We start from the raw sequence: 18,323 nt of genomic DNA, 5'->3' as shown, positions 1-18,323 counted from the left end.
GCTCACGGGCCCAGCCGCTCCGCGGCATGTGGGATCTTCCCAGACCGGGGCACGAACCCATGTCCCCTGCATCGGCAGGCGGACTCTCAACCACCGCGCCACCAGGGAAGCCCGATTATTATGTTTCTTATGGTGAGGTGTAATCAGTGATCTTTGATGTTACTACTATGACTCACTGAAGGCTCAGAGGATGGTTAGCATTTTTAGCAATAAAAGATTTTGTAGTTTAGGTCTGAACATTGTGTTTTTAGACATAATGCTATTGCACACTTAATAGACTACAATATAGCACAGACTTAACTTTTATATGCACTGGGAAACCAAAAAAATTCATGTGACTTGCTTTATTGTGATGTTCGCTTTACTGTGGTGGTCTGGGACCAAACCTGCAGTATTTTCGAGGTGTGCCTGTATTCACAAATTTGTGCATTGATCAGCACACATTTCTAATATCAGAACATTTTCATCACCTTGAAAAGAATTCCTGTGCTCATTAGCAGTCACCCCCCATTCCTTCGTGTTATGGGGTGCTGAATTATGCCCCCGTTCCTATGTTGGTGTTGATACGTAGACCACACCCCCCAACCTCGGAATGTGCATTGGAGACACCATCTTTTTTTTGGCTGTGCCACCTGGCTTGTGGGACTTTAGTTCCCTGACCAGGGATCGAACCCGGGCCCTATGCAGTGAGAGCACGGAGTCCTAACCACTGGACCGCCAGGGAATTCCCTGGAGACACCATCTTTAAAAAGGTAAAATGAGGTCATTAGAGGGGGCCCTGATCCAATATGACTAGTGTCATAAGAAGAGATCAGGACATAGACACACAGAGGAGGAAAAAGAGGGTCATCAACAAGCCAAGGAGAGAGGCCTCAGAATGAAACCAACCCTTTTAACCCCTTGATCTCTGACTTCTGGCCTCCAGAACTGTGAGAAAATAAATTTCTATTGTTTAAGCCCTCCAGTCTGTTGCACAGTGTTATGGTAGCCTGAGCAAATGAATACACCCTGCGACTACAATCTACTTTCTATGGACTTGTCTATTCTGGACATTTCACATAAATGGAATCATACAACATATGGCCTTTTGTGACTGGCTTCTTTCACTCAGCATAATGTTTTTAAGGTTCATCTATATTGTAGCATGAATCAGAACTTCATTCCTTTTTATGGCTGAATAGTATTCATTGTACAATACACCATTTTGTTTATCCATTCATTAGTCCATGGACATTTGGGTAGTTTCCCTTTTTGGTTATTATGAATAAGGATGCTATAAACATTCATGTACAAGTTTTCATGTGGACGTATGTTTTCATATCTCTTGGGTATATACCTAGGAGTGGAATTGCTGGGTCATAGGTAACTCTGTGTTCAACTTGTGAGGAACTGCCAACCTGTTTGCCCCAGGGCCTTTGCCCCTCGTGGTCCCTTTCCTCCTCCCTACCCTGACATTCTGCCCAGTTAAGTCCTACTCGGGGTGGATCAGCTTATTACACTCATAGAGAATTACATTCCATTCTGATACAAGATTTATCATATTCATTAATGAGGTTATGGGCTTAGTGTCTGTTTCCCCCACTCAGATGTGTGGGCAGGGACTTCATCTCATTCATCACTGACTATGTCTCCAGAGCAAGACCTGGCACACAGTGGCCACTCAATAAATATGTTAAATTAATGGGGAAAAAAAAGGGGAGAAGTGAAAGTTTAATTTTGAAATTTAAAGCAACCGCTCCAGGCTTACAGCCGATCTGCCATGTCTGCCTCATCCTGGGGAAACTGAGTAGAGGCAGAGATGACTTCCTGTTTACTGCGAGCAAAATGGGTCCAGAGTGGGGCAATCTGGGAGTGGGGCGGGGGTGCATGCTCAGCATAGGTCGAGGGGATGGAGGAGGGGATGGAGGAGGAGCCCTTGGGACTCCACAAGGATACCGGGACGCCCCAGGGGAAGTGCTCTTGAACCCGGACCACAGGAAGCTGGGAAAGCGGGGGAGAGTCAGGGAGCCACTGGCACAGGAGAGTTGGCTGGGATCTTCCTCTCAGCTGGGGAGGTGGGTCCTGGGTTGAAGTTAACCTCCAGAGGGGAAGGAAGCTGGGCACACAGGGCAAGTGCTGAAGAGCCAGCAGATTCTCTCCCATTTGTAGACCAAATATAGTCCAGCCACGAGTTCGAGTTGAGTCTTTGACAGGAGGGAAGGGAGGTGGGCAGTTTGCCTCAGCATCCCAAAGGAATCTGGAACACGGGTACCTGGGAACGCGAATGATTGCAAAACTCAAAAACTTGACAGTTTCCTCTGCTCCAGAGTCAGCAATTTGCTGATCACTGCACACAGGTCAAGGTCAAGCTCCTTTAGGGCAAGGGTGTGGTCCTTGTACCACCCAGCACCTGCACAGCCCCTGGCAAAGTGAGAGGAGACCAACAGAAGTGTAACAACTAACATTTCCTAAGCTGAGCATTTCTTCCAGTTTACAGATAACTGGGAGGCACGCAGAGGTAAAGGGACCTGCCCAAGAGCACACTGCGACCTAGAGACAGAGCAGGGACTGAACCCAAGCAGTGTGACTCTAGTGGTCCTACTCTTAACCATGATACTGTCCTGGAAAAGAGGAGAGGGAGAAAAGTGAAGGGGAACTGGACAGCCGTCTTCAGGAATCATAGTGATTTTCATCGGACACACCCAAGCCCACTGGGAATGCTGTCCAAGGCTCTGGCCTGGGCGAACAGAAGAAATGTATACAAAGAAGGCTAAGGGAAAGGTGAACGGAATCAAGCCTTGCTCACCAAAGCCCAGCAATGAAGGCTGACAAAAGGCCCCCGGAACCGGGAGGGCGAGTCACAAAACGAGTCTCTTCTGGGCCACTTAACCTCACAGGGTGATGGGACAGAAGGAGGCCTCGGGGCTTGTTCCAAGTGCCCGCTGTGTCAGGTACCAGCTACGCGGCCTGGTACACTTTAGATCCCCGTTTTATAATCGAAAGTAGAAAATGAAGTTTGGGCCTGAAGCAGGGCTCACAATCTGGCATGCAAGGGCTGATGATTTCCAAGTTGGTTGGCTACACTTGTTATCTGGGAGATTTCATGCCAGAATCGGCATTTCCTGCTTCTGTTGAAGACTGGAAGCTCAAGCAATCCCCGGGCCCATGAGTCTGCATGTCAACCAGTCAGGTGGTTGGTGTCTGGCCTCAAGAGACCAAGAATGTCTCTGGTTCGCCCACAGTCCCCACCTCTTGCTATTCTTGCCTTGACACTGAGCCAATTGTCACTTGTCATCTTAGATTGGCCACCTTTCGCAGGCTTGCATCACCTGCCTGGCCCCTGCAGGCACCTGCATTTATAGCCCCTGCACAACAAATGTAACTGGAGGGGACAGTCCCAGGACCCTTCTGCCACGATTAGCGGGATCCTTGGGACATCTGTCCCCCTCGACAAATTCGTTTTCCTAGTTGTAAATGGAGCTTTACCTTTCTGTCAAATTTCTGTGAAAACCAAATGAGATGATAAAATAAGAACTTGCTTTGAAAACAAGATGTTGCACTAATGCCCCTCTAACGGACCTCCTGAACCTTCTTCCTCAATTGGCTCTTACAGTTTTTAATAGTGAAAAATCTAGAAATAACCTGTGTCCAATAGGACAGTCGTTGAGAAACCATGAAATGCTATGTAGACTCTAAAAGTGAAAATGGTAGATTCCAGTGTACATGTCCAGATGGAAGGGTGCCCGTGACAAAGTAACTGAAAAAAATGCAAACACTCTGTACGTTAAGGCATGATCTCATTTTTATTAGCAAACATCATTATATGTGTACATATTTTTGTATATACAGAGAAATTCTAGAAGCGTACTCCCCCATCTGCTTGACACTTATCAATGGGCTATGGGATGGGGAAACACTCACTGTTAACTCTGATGTACTTAGGGTCGTTAGCGACTTGAACGAGCATGTCTGCCAAGGGTGGCAGCGTGCTAAACGCTGGAGACACTCTCTCATCTTCCCAGCCGTGCTGGGTGGGTGTTTTCATTTCCATTTGGCAGGTGAGGAATCTGAGGCTGAATCAAGTCACCTGCCCAAGGTCACACAGCTGGTATTATAATCAGATTAAGACACTCCTAAACACAAGCTTTTCCCACCACACACTAAGTCCTCGTCTATGACACTATGTTTTGGGAAAAAAAAAAAAAACCCTTAAACCTTAAAATAACTTAAAAAAAAAAAGCCGTTGTGTCATGTAAGCCCCAGGCTCTGGGCACTCTGCACTTCAGGAATGACCAGGTCGGTGGCATTCTCAGGGCTGGAGGACCACACGTAGGTTCCCCTCCACCAATTTTTCTCATGGGGCAGGAAGCTGTATTAGCAGAATTCTTGTAAAGTGGCTCTAATGGACTTGGCCATCATTTGTTTCACAGCCACTGAGGGCCTATAGAGACTTTGGGTACTGGCTGGTAGCTAGTAATCTATAAACAGGCATGAAAATAAGTTATTCCCTTTCTTTCTGGAGTGGATGGAAATTTCTAAATAAAACTCGAATGTAATGTAGTTGGGGAAAAAAGCATGTCCGGAAGCTCTTGGACAAAAGCAACTGTCATCTTTCGATATTTATTTGTTCATTTACTCACTCATTAAACGTCTCCTTGATGCTTATTATCTACCAGCCCCTAAGGCTCCTGTGAAGAACATTAGGTACATGGTCCCCGCCTTCATGAAGCTCCACTCTAAAGGTGGAATTTAAACCAGGGCCCCCAAAGTCCACCATCCACTCCCAGAGGAATATGCTCTGCAGGGTTACTGGAGTCAGGTTGACCTGGGTTAAAATCCAACTCTCCTAGTATAGCTGTGACAGAGAAGACTGCAGTGTCTCAGTCTCCATCTTCCTATGCTGCCAGCTGCTGGGTGGACTAGTACAGGGGCTACAACTCATAAATGGTAGCTGTTCTGTTTTCTTAAAAGCTAAGTAACAGGGCTTCCCTGGTGGCGCAGTGGTTGAGAATCTGCCTGCCGATTCAGGGGACACGGGTTCGTGCCCCGGTCCGGGAAGATCCCACATGCCGCGGAGCGGCTGGGCCCGTGAGCCATGGCCGCGGAGGCTGTGCGTCTGGAGCCTGTGCTCCGCAACGGGAGAGGCCACAACAGTGAGAGGCCCGCGTACCGAAAAAAAAAAAAAAAAAAAAGCTAAGTAACTCTCCAGAACAGTCCCAACCACCGTAACTGACTGTGACGATGGAAATGTTCTTTGTCCTGCACTGTCCAACATGATAGCCACTAGTCACGTGTGACTTCATGGTGAAACTGAGAGATGAAGTTTTTAATTTTAATTAATAGCTACAGTGGCTAATGGGTAATCGTACTGGACGATGCAGGTAGGTCTAGAAGACTGCCAGACTCAGGGAGAGGCAGATGACACAGCAGATAACAGGAGGAGCTGGGAGAAGTAGAAGGGACAGGGCGCTGCAGAAACACGGCTGGACTGCGAGGGGACGAGCTCAAAAGGGCTAACGGCAGGAGCAGGTGGTCCAAGGCTACTGCTGTGAGCAGTTTTCAAGCATGGGGAGGAAAGAAGAAAATGCCTCAGGAGGTAAGGCTAAGTGAAGGCCAAACACAAGAGGCATGTACTGTATGACTGCATGTACATGACAAGTCCAGAGCAGGCAAAGCTACAGAGCGGAAGGGTTAGTGGTTGCCAGGGGCTGGGAATGGGGATGAGGAGGGGAAGGGGAGTGACTGCTAATGAGCATGGGGTTTCTTTTCAGGACGATGAAAAATGTTCTAAAATTAGGTTGTGGTGATGGTTGCACAACACTCAAACCAGACCTGGATGCTTTAAGTGGGCAAATTGTATAGTGTGTGAATTATACCTCAGTCAGACAGTATAAAAACACCCCAAACCTCAGGAGGCCTTAGGTCACTGGGACCCTGCATGGGGGGATGGGGGTGTGGGGAGGGAAGCAGGGCCAAGGTCCTATAGACTTGGCTGCAGGAGTGTCCGGACAGCCGTTCCCGGCTGAAATGTGTTCATTTCCCCATCCCAAGATCTGACTTTGATTGAAAAGAACAACAGTCCTCTCAACAGCTGGAGCCTTTACCAGTAAAGAGAAAGCCAATGTATGCAAAAGAAATTAAACACCAGTTGGTGGCGGGGGGTGGGGTTGGAAAGGACTCCCCAGAGAGAAGGAAAGAGCTTGAAAAAGGCAGAAGGTGCAAGAAAAAGCCATCTATGATCCCTCCTGGAAGGACAATGTTATCAGACATTAGTTTGACATTCCCAGAGGTGAAGGAACAAACCTGCTCTTTCATTTCCTTCCTGATGGCTTTTCTTCATCAGGGACTGAGATGCTCAGGTGAGCACAGCATGTAAAGTACCTGGGAGAGTTAGGGAGGCCGTGTACTGACCGAGAAAGCCAGTAAGCCGGGAACCAGGAGTGTGGCAATTAGGTGCCTAAGGAATCTATTCCAAAATAAAAGGTGGGGGCTTCCCTGGTGGCGCAGTGGTTGAGAGTCCGCCTGCCGATGCAGGGGACACGGGTTTGTGCCCCGGTCCGGGAAGATCCCACATGCCGCGGAGCGGCTGGGCCCGTGAGCCATGGCCGCTGGGCCTGCGCGTCCGGAGCCTGTGCTCCACAGCGGAAGAGGCCACGACAGTGAGAGGCCCATGTACCGCCAAAAAAAAAAAATAATAATAATAATAATAATAAACGGTGACTGCATGTGGGTTTTTAGAAGAAATAGTTTAATTAAGACACAGATATATGATTGTAAAGATGCACAAGTCTAAATTTTTTTTGAGGTTAAAAATACTACCTTTGGCATAGTCCCTTTTTTTTGGTAAATTTTAAAGAGAAACAACAGCCTTTAAGTATGACGTTAAACTGGAAGATATTCAAACCGTACTTAATATCCTTTTTTTTTTTTCTGGCCACACCACATAGCATGTGGGATTTTAGTTCCCTGACCAGGGATCGAGCCTGCGTCCCCGGCATTGGAAGTGCGCAGTCTTAACCGCTGGACCCCCAGGGAAGTCCTCATTCTATTTTTATATCAAGTTCTATCTCAGGAATACAGGAGTCCTAAGACGAAGATCCACCACCTCAATCGTGAGTTACAGAACATCTGTGCTAAGTGGGAGACAATCTCTGGTTCAACCACCCTCTACTCATAGAAGAAACAGGTACGGGAAGGGAGTCCATGGGGAAGCCCCCGACTCTCCACCCTGACCCAATTCCCCAAAGTGTGAAACAGATCTCTTTGAGAAGCCATCCCATGGACATTTTATACATACTGATGGTTATGCAGCTTAACGTGTATTTTATTTTGGCTGCACCGCTCGGCATGCGCGATCTTAGTTCCCCATCCAGGGATCGAACCTGTGCCCTCTGCAGTGGAAGTGTGCAGTCTTCACCACTGGACCGTCAGGGAAGTCCCTTAATGTGTATTTTATTTTACATTTTTAAAATGTTTATTTATTTATTTATCTTTGGCTGCGTTGGGTCTGTTGCTGCGCACGGGCTTTCTCTAGCTGCAGTGAGCGGGGTCTACTCTTCGTTGTGGTGCGTGGGCTTCTCACTGCGGTGGCTTCTCTCGTTGCAGAGCATGGGCCCGAGGCGTGTGGGCTTCACTAGTTGTGGCACGCGGGCTCAGTAGTTGTGGCACACAGGCCCAGTTGCTCCGCGGCATGGGGGATCTTCCCAGACCAGGGCTCGAACCCGTGTCCCCTGCATTGGCAGGCGGATTCTTAACCACTGTGCCACCAGGGAAGCCCCAATGTGTATTTTAAAATAAAGTGTATTTTACAATTAGGACACCAAACTTGTAACTTCACAAATACTAATGGTCACAATGAGGTGAAGTTATAAAAGGTGGATTTCAAGTTGATTTAAAACATTAGGTGGTGATGGTTGTACAACACTGAATGTACTAAATGTCACTGAACTGTTTACTTAAAAATGGTTAAAATAGAAAATTGCTATATGTATTTTTACCACAATGCAAAAAAAAAAATTTAAAACAAACACGAGGTAAAGAATGGCTTCGGTGGCAACAGATCTAGGAAAGAACTGTGTGGCAGGAGTGACATTTAAGAAGCACTCCAGTCCTCACGGGAAGTGGCACCTTGCAGGAGCGCGCTGACACCAACAACTTGGAGCACTGAGTTACCCCTTAGTACCAAGACAGTCACTCTGCGGGCAAAGCTGAAACGATGCGCCACCGAGCCGTAGGTTCCCTCAGAGGCCCCTTCCCTAGAGCCTAGAGGACAGCATGCAAACCGTGTGTGATGAGACTGTGCAGGCTAACTAAAGCACACTGATTCGCTTTTACGGAGTTACTTCTCCTTGGGAGTAGTTAAGAGAAAGGGCTTGGAAGTCAGGCGGACCTGGTTTGACTCTCAGTGCGCACCACTTTCCAGGAGCAACCCAATTTCTTCTTTTAGTTTGATCCCAGTCTTATTTTTTAAATGTGTGTAGGAAAAAGACTCGATGAAATCTAGTAGTAACTTTGGACACAGGGGAACAAGGTCGTGAGGGAAGGAGGTCTTGGTGTGCCGTCGCCATTTCTTCTGCCTTCAGTCTCTGCGCCTGGGATAGAGCATCTGGAGGTTCACAATCTCTGTGGTCGGTAGGAGCCGCTAAAAGGAGAGTCCAGGGAAGAATTTGCCATTTTCAGTGGAAGACAAGTGGCGGTTACTGGCTATGATGACTTTGTACTTTGGATCTCGATTTACTGCACCTTTCTTTATAGTAAGACACCAACTGCTTAAAAAATAATCCATGAGGGAATTCCCTGGTGGTCCAGTGGTTAGGACTCCGCGCTTTCACTGCCGAGGGCCTGGAGCTCAATTCCTGGTCCGGGGACTAAGATCCCACAAGCCCTTGGGTGGGGGGGCGGGGCGGATGGGGGACGGGGAATCCACGAGACAGGTATGAAGAGGAGCATTTTAAGAGGTGCACTCTCTTTGAAAAAAGGATCAAACTGTTGAACTCAACATACTAGATACGTTTGTAAATAAACTTACGGCATAAAAAAATAGTAACTTTGGTTATTTTTGGCGGGGGAGGGTGGGATTAATGTTTTTTTTTTTTTTTTTTTGCGGTACGCGGGCCTCTGACTGCTGTGGCCTCTCCCGTTGCGGAGCACAGGCTCCGGACGCGCGGGCTCAGCGGCCATGGCTCACGGGCCCAGCCGCTCCGCGGCATGTGGGATCTTCCCGGACCGGGGCACGAACCCGTGGTCCCCTGCATCGGCAGGCGGATTCTCAACCACTGCGCCACCAGGGAAGCCCGGATTAATGTTTTTTAAACAACCTGATTTTTTTTTTCAGATAAAGTATTTTTATTATTATTTATTTATTTGGCCATGCCATGCGGCATGCAGGTTATCTCAGTTCCCCAACCAGAGGGATCAAACCGTGCCCCCTGCAGTGGAAGCACGGAGGCTTAACCACTGGACCACCACGGGATTCCACAACCCAGTTTCTTTTAACCTCAGTTTGCTCATCTGCTAAATGGGGATGAAAACCGTAGCTCCCTCCCAGGGGCGTTATAAAGACTAGAGCATATAATGTGTATCGAGTGTTTCCCACAGCACTAGGATGGTGATGAACAATCAGTGAACATTAGCTAGGACAATTACTGCATAAACACTTCATGGGCTAGTACCCAGTACAACCCCCACTGGGAAATGCTACTCCAGACACACCCCACACAGAGCGACTCTGATGAGAAGGTTGAGGCCTGGCCCACCCACAGGCCATTGCTGGTCGCATGCCCCTAGAAAGGCACCAGCTTCACAAAGACTGGCCTCCCGGAGGATGAGGATGGCAGTGGCAGGTAAGGAGCAGACAAACTTATAATTCAGCCAGAGGGCCTGGGACTCCTGGCCCAGGGGCTGACTGAATCTGCAGTTCACAGAGGTTTGAGGAGGCCCAAGTATGGGCCTCACTCAGAGAGTGACCTAGAATTACTGAGTAGTAAACCCAAGAATACTTAGAAATGCCCTTCTGAGACCCTGTTCTGAGGTCCAAATGAGGGCAAAGGAGCTGCAGCACTTTGGTCTGGAGGGCTGAAGACCTAGAGAGGAAGAGCCCCACGCTCTGGGCCTCAGCGCTCGCTGGCTGCCTCCCCAGGTGCAGGAACTCCACAGCAGGAAGGGACGTGCACTCACAGGTCTGGGCCAGCTCTGCAAGGTGGCAGCCACTACCGGCAACAGAAGAAGCACAAAAATGAAGGCTGCCGAAAAACTTTAAAGGGCCTCCCTATCAGCGGGGATGCTGAGAAGAAGGCAGGATGATAGAGAAGGCTGTTCTCTGGAAGAAATTCTGCTCTTTCGGGAGCCTGGGGTGGTCCCACTGCATGTTAACAGGTAATTCCGGGGCGCCCACCCCTTCTTCAGGAGTGCCGCCGACCCCACCTACCCCAACAATCAGTAACTCTGAAGACAACGTCAGTTCTTCTCAAACAGTTTAATAGCAAATAAACAAAGGAAGGTACCACACTTGGCAGATACAAAATGACTTTTTGTCCGTGTGTCTGTGCAATTAAAACAGATTTAGGTTCCCCATTGGGACAAAAGGAAAAACACACAGAAAAGGAAGGAGATTCCTTTTAGACACATACTCCCTTGCTCGAAACTGGTAACATTTTTTTTTCTTTTTTAATCCACTACACAAACTCTGTGATCAGGTCAGAAAAGCGACAAGGGCTCTTCTTGCCTTTTTTTTTTTTTAAAACCATTAAAGTAAAATTCATAATTTTCTACATAGTACAACACAAGTTCACACAAAAAAGACATTTTCTTTTGCAAATCAAAACAGGAAAGAAAGGAAAAGCTCAAACAAGGTAAAGAAAAAGCATTTCTACGGCTGAATCACGACTTTGAGTTGATTGAATCCCATTGTTGCTGCAGAACAGACTGTGCGTTTGGTCATAGTGGCAATTTTTTCTCTTCACATTGTGAAATCACTTTACATTGTTTTCTAGTAGAAAAGGCAAAAAACTGTACAAAACCCCTAGTGTTAAATACAACGTTTGTACCAATAAAAAACTCACACAGGTTTGTCTCCAAAATGTAAAGTTTCTTTTTTTTTTCTTTTTAAATTATTCACAAAAAGCAGCTGGAAATCAGAAAGGCAGCTGCCGCTCCAGGGTCTCAAATCCATTAAAACCACCACAGAACAATTAAAACAATCAGAGAGAGAAAAGGAAAAGGAAACAACGTCCAACGTTTGGCATTTGGTTTTATCCACAGGTTTTCCCAGAGCTCCTCTTGGAATTGAAAGCAAAATATATTGGCAAACATGGGTTCTGAATACACAGGAAGGGGAGCCTCAGCGCCTTCTGCCAACAGAGGCAGCTCTGTGCAGTCAGACTGTGGGGTGCACGGCAGTCTCGCTCAGGCTGGGGTTCCTGGCCTCTTTCCATCCAATCACCCCTTCGAAGAAATTAAGCAGCCTACCGTACACTGGGCCTCCACCTGGCCGCCCTTTCCTTCTGTAAGAGTGGCTTCAAGCATCATGCTAGGCAACCTGCCAGGTCCCAGAGCAGAAACTGCCGAGATCCCTTCCTTTATCAACTCCAGCATGGATGATGCTAACAGTGCTTCTACCTCCCCACCCCCCTCCCCCCAGTCCCTTGGCTACCTCCCTCCATCCTTCCCTGGAACTCCTACTTCGCAGCTCTCTCACCCACCAGCAGCAGCTTAGGCCTGGGTGGGATCTATCCCAAACTCCTCCCCCTTTGCAACCTCTTAGCTCCGCAGGCCCACCGTGTGACCTCTCACCTCCTCTCACCTCTCCCTCGGCCCCTCACGCTCTTACTCAAGTCCCTAAGACCCTGAGGCTGGACGGTGCCACAAGAGAGGCAAGCTCCCCTCAGGGAACCAAGGAACTGGCTTGCCTGGCACCCAGGGACAGTAGCTATTTGGCTCTTCACCCAATTAAAACAAAACAAAACAAAACAAAAACAAAAACAAAACAAAACCAAACCCGCCCTAACCCCCACCCCACTAGCTGAGCAAGAGCCGAGCTGCAGCGAGGAGCCAGTGTGGGGTGGCTGGTGCCCAGGGCTGTAAACAGTGTGAAGACCGTAGTATTGTGCTTGTCACCTAGGAGAAGCGCTGCAGATGTACCGCCACCTCGGGCGCAGGCGGCCTCCTGCGAGTGGCTACGAGCGCCCTCCTTCTTGGGCGCTGACGGTGCTCACTAGCCTCTCGCCCACCCACGGCCGCCTTCTGAGTTCTACCTCTGCCCCTGTGCCTCTCTGGACCCCCTTCCCACCCGCCTCTGAGCAGAGCAACCGGCCTCCTGAAGGCCCCGCCGAGACCCGGAGGCCGTATGAGGTGACAGTCTAAGTGCACAGGCAAACGCTCTAAGGGCAAATAGAGGAGAAAGTTGCCACTTCAAAATAAAAATAATACAATCTTGGAAAAAAAAAAATTAACCCCACATCAATTTAAAACAGCTTCTTTGAAACCCTTTTAAATCGGTCAGTTTCTGCACAAACTATAGAAAACAGAGAGGTGAAGGTGATATATACGAAGGTGTGAAGAAACAGCAGGAAACATGCAAAACTTGTTTTTTCTGGGCATAATCTTAGTAGGAAAGGAAAAAATTCAAAACAAAAACACAAAAACAATACAAAAACAAAAAAATCAAAGCATCACATTTTGCTGTGGAGACTGAAGGAAGAAGCATGGAGGTGGGCACAGCAGGGCTGAGGGGAAGGGGCCGGGGGGCCTGCAGACTCCCGCAGGGTTGCTCCAGGAAAGAACCACAAAAGAAAAAGGGCTGGCTGGGGCCCAAACTGCAGCCGGTGGTCAAAAAGGAAAAAGGGTTCAGGTGTTTTCTGCAGTTGAGAACTCAGAAAAACAAAAATAGGAACACATGCAGTCTCCTCAAGCCCCACAAACTGTATCAGCAAAATGTGCTCAGGAGCCTCAAAGGTTTTAGTGACATCTTTTATTTCATTGTTTACTTCAAAGTTGTCTTTAAAACTAAGCACACAGAGAAACAAAGCCTAGAAACAGACTGGCTGTGTGTTCACAGAAATACAAACACCACGCGGTATGTGCTAGTAGGGCTGCTCTGAAGACAATTACAAAGAATTGGAATCACAAAATCAAGTGGTTATCTTATGAAGTTCTAGAAAAATAGATTTTTTTTTATATTCAAATGCAAGTTTAAATATTTCCCCTTCAGCAGTCGTTCTAGCAAAACCAATTTGGCAGCACAAAAGAAAAAAAAAAAGGAAAGAAAAAAGAAAAAACAAAGAAAGAAACAAACATAATAAAAATACACGTCAGCATCAAAGGTCAACACAAGGTCAAAGGTGAGAGTTCAAGCATCAGAGAAGCTGAAGAGACAGGGATTTGGACGATGTACTTGACGCCACATCGACATGCTTTAGGCACAACGATGAACAAACGGCAGGAATCTAGAAAAAAAAACAAACCAGAAAGAGGGAGACCCACTGAGTTACACAGAGCAATACATCCAAACAAAGAGAGAGAGAACAGGAACACTCACTGTTGTACAGCCCTGAAATGAGGAGGCGGGCGGGGTAGGGGCTGGGTAATGACAGGGAACTTTTGCACATGCTAACAATGGACACAGGGAAAAGTCAAAAAAGGACATGGAGGACACCAAGAAAACATCCAACTGCCAGAGACAGAGGGAACCTAAGGCTTGGATTTCCCCAGAAGTGCCCAAACACATCCGAAAAGGTCTCCCTGGTGGAGCAGAGCCTCAGCCTCTCTCTCAACTCCTGGTCAAGACTCGGGGAGAAAGTCAAAGCTGCAGGCTGGGGTGGGGAGAATTCTTTAGGGAAGAGGGCCAGGATTTCTCCTCAATCCTATGGGGATGGCCCTTTGTTCCCGGAAATCCAAGCTCTTAGCTTCCACGCAGGCCCTGGCCACTCATGTTGGACCCAGGAGACAGTGTCTGGCTGCATTCAAGGCAAATCACTTTCATGATGAAACCCAAGTAAGAAACAGAACTATAGCAGAAAACACACTTATACACGTGAGACCCCACACAACAGAAAAGGGCTGCTTAAGACTCGACTGCGAATCTCCACTCTCCGAGCTGACGCTTTCACACGAGACTTGTAGGGAAGCAGCTTCTTCACAAAACCATCTTTGGCCTAGGGAGAGAACTGTGCTCAAAGGCAGCACTGCTGTGGGAATTCGCTGGGTGAGGGACAAGAGAACAGAGGGAAGTGCCTGGGCTCACCAGCTGGCCGCTGTGGCAGCCCAGGGCCCTGCTGAGGTGCACGCTCCTTTTAGAAACAAGAACCCACAAGCAGGTATGAAACCTCAGAGTGTGGTATCAAAGTGGGCTGATTACACCTTTACCTTTCATGTCAATAGGGAAGGGGTTTCATAAGGTCCCGGAGCCCAGGGCAAATCCGTGTACAAATAATAGCGAACTGGGGGAGGAGGGAGAGAAAGGAAAGAAAGTGGGAAGAAGAGTGGAGTTCTGGGCTTTGGAAAACCCCACAATGGCCAAGGAGGAAGACAGAACAGGTTAGCGATCACAGCACCGGCAGTACCCTGGGGAGCACAGCTCTCTCCTCCGCCAATTCACAGCATTAACTCCTTCCCCCTCTGGCAGATTAGCTGGGCTGCAAACGGCCACAGAAAGTCAGTAGTTTCAATCATACACAGCACCCTGTGTGTACAACAATCACATTCTGGATTCTACAAAATCCTGGCCTTTTCCAGAGATATAATTTAGGTAATAAATATTCTCCACCCCGGAGCTGTATAAAACTTCTATAAAAATAGAAACGACATTCTTGGTTCCAGCTGGTTGGGATTCAGAACAGCGCCTCCCCAACCTAGCATTTTTTTCTTTTTTTGTTGTCTTTTTTCTTTTTTATTTTTATTTTTTGCATTTATTTAAAAAATCCCATCATGACCCTGGAAGCCTTTGGAACAGTTTTATCCTTGAAACACAGGACACATTTCTCCCAGTGCGTGGAATTCAAGTTTACGTGGTTCAGCTTAAGAAGTACGTTTCATGTTTCTTAGAGGACAACAGACCCAAGTTATCACTATGAGAAGGGAACAGCTGTCCCAGCTTCAATGGGATAATCCAACACCACCAACTACCTGCACAACAGCAAGACAGTCAATCCTTGTCTGTGGCCCAAATGGACAGCATGACAAGGAGAGAGCCCCCAGCTGACTTAATAGCAAACCAACCCCTTTAATCTCACCTCTGCTGCTAGGGGTCAGGACTGATGTTTGTGAGGTTTAAGATCCCAGGGACCCGGCCCCTGGCCTTGGCTAAGATCGTATATTAACAGGGCCACCTCTGCCCAGGGACACATTCCCAACAGCGTGTCTTTTCTGGCTCTCCACCCCCACAGCATTCCTGGGAGCAGAGGCAGAGCCCAGAGGCTGTGTGGGTCACAGGCAAGGGCTGCAGTGAGACCTGTGGGAGGCAGCAGGGAGCTAACTGTAAGCACGAGGACAAAAACGAACACGGTGATGCTGAGGTAAATGAACACTAAATCCATATGGAGGTTGTAAACGTCCTGTTGTCTCCTCTGTCGCCAAGAGCAGAAGATGGGGCTGGAGCGGGCAGAAGAGGGGCCTGCCTCCGTTTTGACACTACATCTGGGACATCTCAACCAAGGAGGCAAACATGGATTTCTTAATCCTTTTAAGTACTGAGTGCTGGCCACTGGCAAACGCAGCACTGGCTTAAAGGGACCTTATGATTCAGGTATGCCAAGAAGCAGGCTCCTCCTCCCCCACCTTGATGGCTTCTGATCACTCTGCTCAGGAGAGGTGCTCCCTTCAACTAGATGCTGTAAGCCCTTCTTGGATCTACCCTCGTGAGAAACCTGTGGCTGGGGATGGAAGAGACATTTCTCGCTGTGGTCAACTATAAAGAAGAGACCAGACAGTGTCCTCCCCAGAGGCCTTCTTTAAAGGGACCTGGTAGAAATGGGCCACGGTCTAATAGTTTGGTGTTGAAATAAACTAAAAACGACCTCTTTGACCGGCTGCTGCTTCCTAACAGCCACCAGCCAGGAGGGCAGGGCCAATCCAACACCAATGACAGGCTGGGAAAGCTAGTAATGGGTGATATATCCCTGCTTTTTGCATATGTCAGGCTAATTTAACAGGTGCTTTATTTCCAGAGAATTGTTAGCCCCTTCTTAGGAAAGAGGGGCAGAAAGCCCAGACAAGAATCTAAAAAATAGGTGGCAAGAACTCAGTATTTCCACAGAAGGCAGCTATGGAGGAGTTTTAGCTTCCAGCTCCCGGGGCTGCTGGGTGTCAAGTCACTCTCACTCTCCAAAGCCAACCCCACCTCCTCTGCCCTGCAAAAGCTCTTGGATGTCAGTTCTCATTTCACCCACTCTCGTGCTCAAGAAGATTCTGGGGGTCAATTTTTTTGTTTCACTCAGTCCTCTCTCTTTGGGTAGTTTGGGGCAAATTCTGATCTTCTTTTTTAATGTTTCTCCATTCCCCCTCCTCCCCCAGGGCGGTTTGATGTTGGTCCTTCTCAACACACTGGTTACAAACACAGCAAACTTTTAAATAAAGAGAAAAAACTCAGGATATGGCACCTAAACTCCAAAGTAAAACACTGGAAACCAAAGCACAAACTTGTCCTCTGTACGAAGCGCAATTCCCACAGAAGGCAGCAGCCGAGTCTTCAGGGCAAGCTGTGCCTGCGAGGGTGGCAGGGATCAGGGTCCAGGGCTGTCAGCACACAGCCTTAGGGCTTCGAATCACTAAGGGTGCTCCTCCCCCACTTACCAGAAGACCCTCTCACTCCAGTCTCAGAGGGGAGCACGCTCAGTAGGGCTTGCTGTCATTCTTCGAACGTTTGAGCTGCACTTTAAGCCGCTTCATGCCAATCTGAAAGCCGTTCATGGATTGGATGGCAGCTTGAGCCGAAACAGGATTGTCGTAACTTACAAAACCTGTGTGTCCAAGCAGAAACCTAGGTGACGGGCATAATCTTCCTTATGCAAGAGATACCTTATGAGCTTAGTCTCAAATACCAATTTTTCTCAGCAGGGACAAGAATTCTTGAAACTATATCACATGAAGTAAATCAGGTTCCTAACAGTAGCAGTTGACATCTACACAGTACCTTAAAGTTTTTTTGGCCAAGCCATTTTCCATACATTATTTTTACCTCTGGAGTGACAGTGTGGGTAGAAATCATCATTCCCACTACAGAAATGAAAAAACTGAGGCTCAAAAAGAGGTAATGTAACCTGCCAAAGGCTAAGTTAAACTATAAACTCAAACTCAGCTCCTTCTGCTATCAGCCCCTTCTCTTTCTTTCTAACTGGTAAAAATACTTAACCCTCCCGACACCAGAAGAAACACCAACATACCAAAACACTTGCTCAGGTTTGTCTGCTTGTCTATGAAAACCTTGGCAGACACGACATTCCCAAAGGGCATAAACATCTGCAGCAGGTCCTGGTCTCCAAACTCCTGGGGCAGGTGGTAGATGAACAGATTGGCTCCTTCTGGACCTTCAAAATCCCCATTGATTGAACAGGTCAGTGTCAAGCACACTCATCCCCTGCACCAACTGACTCTCATTTCCACCTGTGTTAAAACTCTCAGCATCCCAACAAACAGAAATTCACCTGCAGAACTAAACAGATTCTCTAAATACAAAGCAGGGAGCTGAAGGGCGATCACTGAAACAGGTTCCTGCCCTCTTTCCCGTTCACCATTCTCACGCTCTGTCTCACTGACAGAGGTCAGAATTCGACCTTGTGGGAGGATGGTGTCCTGGGACAGTAAGTAGGCAGATTTGCGTGTGGTGCAATAAAACCAGAGACTACAGGGTTGTAGAGGAACAACAGAAAAGGAGGTAGAGATTATAAATAAAACAGGTTTCAAAATTGTGCCTAGAAACTATAGGGACAGCAAAGAGATTGGTAATTGCCAGAGGCAGGTGGGGCAGGGACCTACTACAAAGAGACATGAGGGAATTTCTAGGGGTGACAGAAATGTTCTACATCTGTGGCGGCAGTTACGTGACTACATGTGTTCGACAGAGCTCACAGAGCTATATTCCCAAAAGGGTGAATTTTACCATATGTAAATTGTGCCTCAGTAAACACATACTTTTAAAATGTGCCTATGATAAACAACTAGCTCAAAACTAGAATATTCTTTCCTCTTCAACCATGTACACTCAGTGATTTCCTGACCAAAGAAGAGGTGTTTTTAAAAACATTTTTTATTGGAGTATAGTTGATTTACAATGTTGTGTTAGTTGCTGCTGTACAGCAGTGAATCAGTTTTATATATATATATATATATATATATATATATATATATACACA

General features: G+C 47.5%; 1 protein-coding gene and 1 pseudogene across 14 annotated transcripts in view; one reads left to right on the top strand and one right to left on the bottom strand.

Annotated features, from left to right (window-relative positions):
* Positions 1-5,354: 5,354 nt before the first annotated feature.
* Positions 5,355-8,759, top strand: LOC112067451 (cytochrome c oxidase subunit 7C, mitochondrial-like; annotated as a pseudogene).
* A 4,172-nt stretch (positions 8,760-12,931) lies between these two features.
* The window catches only part of CELF1 (CUGBP Elav-like family member 1), a 33,666-nt gene continuing 28,274 nt past the window's right edge, over positions 12,932-18,323 (bottom strand). For 13 of the 14 annotated variants that reach the window (XM_055078786.1, XM_024133091.3, XM_024133086.3 and 10 more), the window contains 3 exons: positions 17,355-17,498; positions 16,765-16,931; positions 12,932-13,421 (listed from right to left, as the gene is read on the bottom strand). In XM_055078786.1, coding sequence (XP_054934761.1) covers positions 16,804-16,931; positions 17,355-17,498 — 272 coding nt within the window. In that variant the 3' untranslated portion in view covers positions 12,932-13,421; positions 16,765-16,803. Of the gene's footprint in view, positions 16,677-16,764; positions 16,932-17,354; positions 17,499-18,323 lie in introns of all 14 variants that reach the window. The other variant, XM_055078778.1, reaches the window with a different exon arrangement.

Source organism: Physeter macrocephalus, chromosome 16 (assembly GCF_002837175.3).
Source record: "Physeter macrocephalus isolate SW-GA chromosome 16, ASM283717v5, whole genome shotgun sequence".
In the NCBI taxonomy this organism is placed as follows: Eukaryota; Metazoa; Chordata; class Mammalia; order Artiodactyla; family Physeteridae; genus Physeter; species Physeter macrocephalus.
The sequence above is the reverse complement of the archived record's forward strand: the minus strand, read 5'-3'. Positions and strand labels throughout refer to the sequence as shown.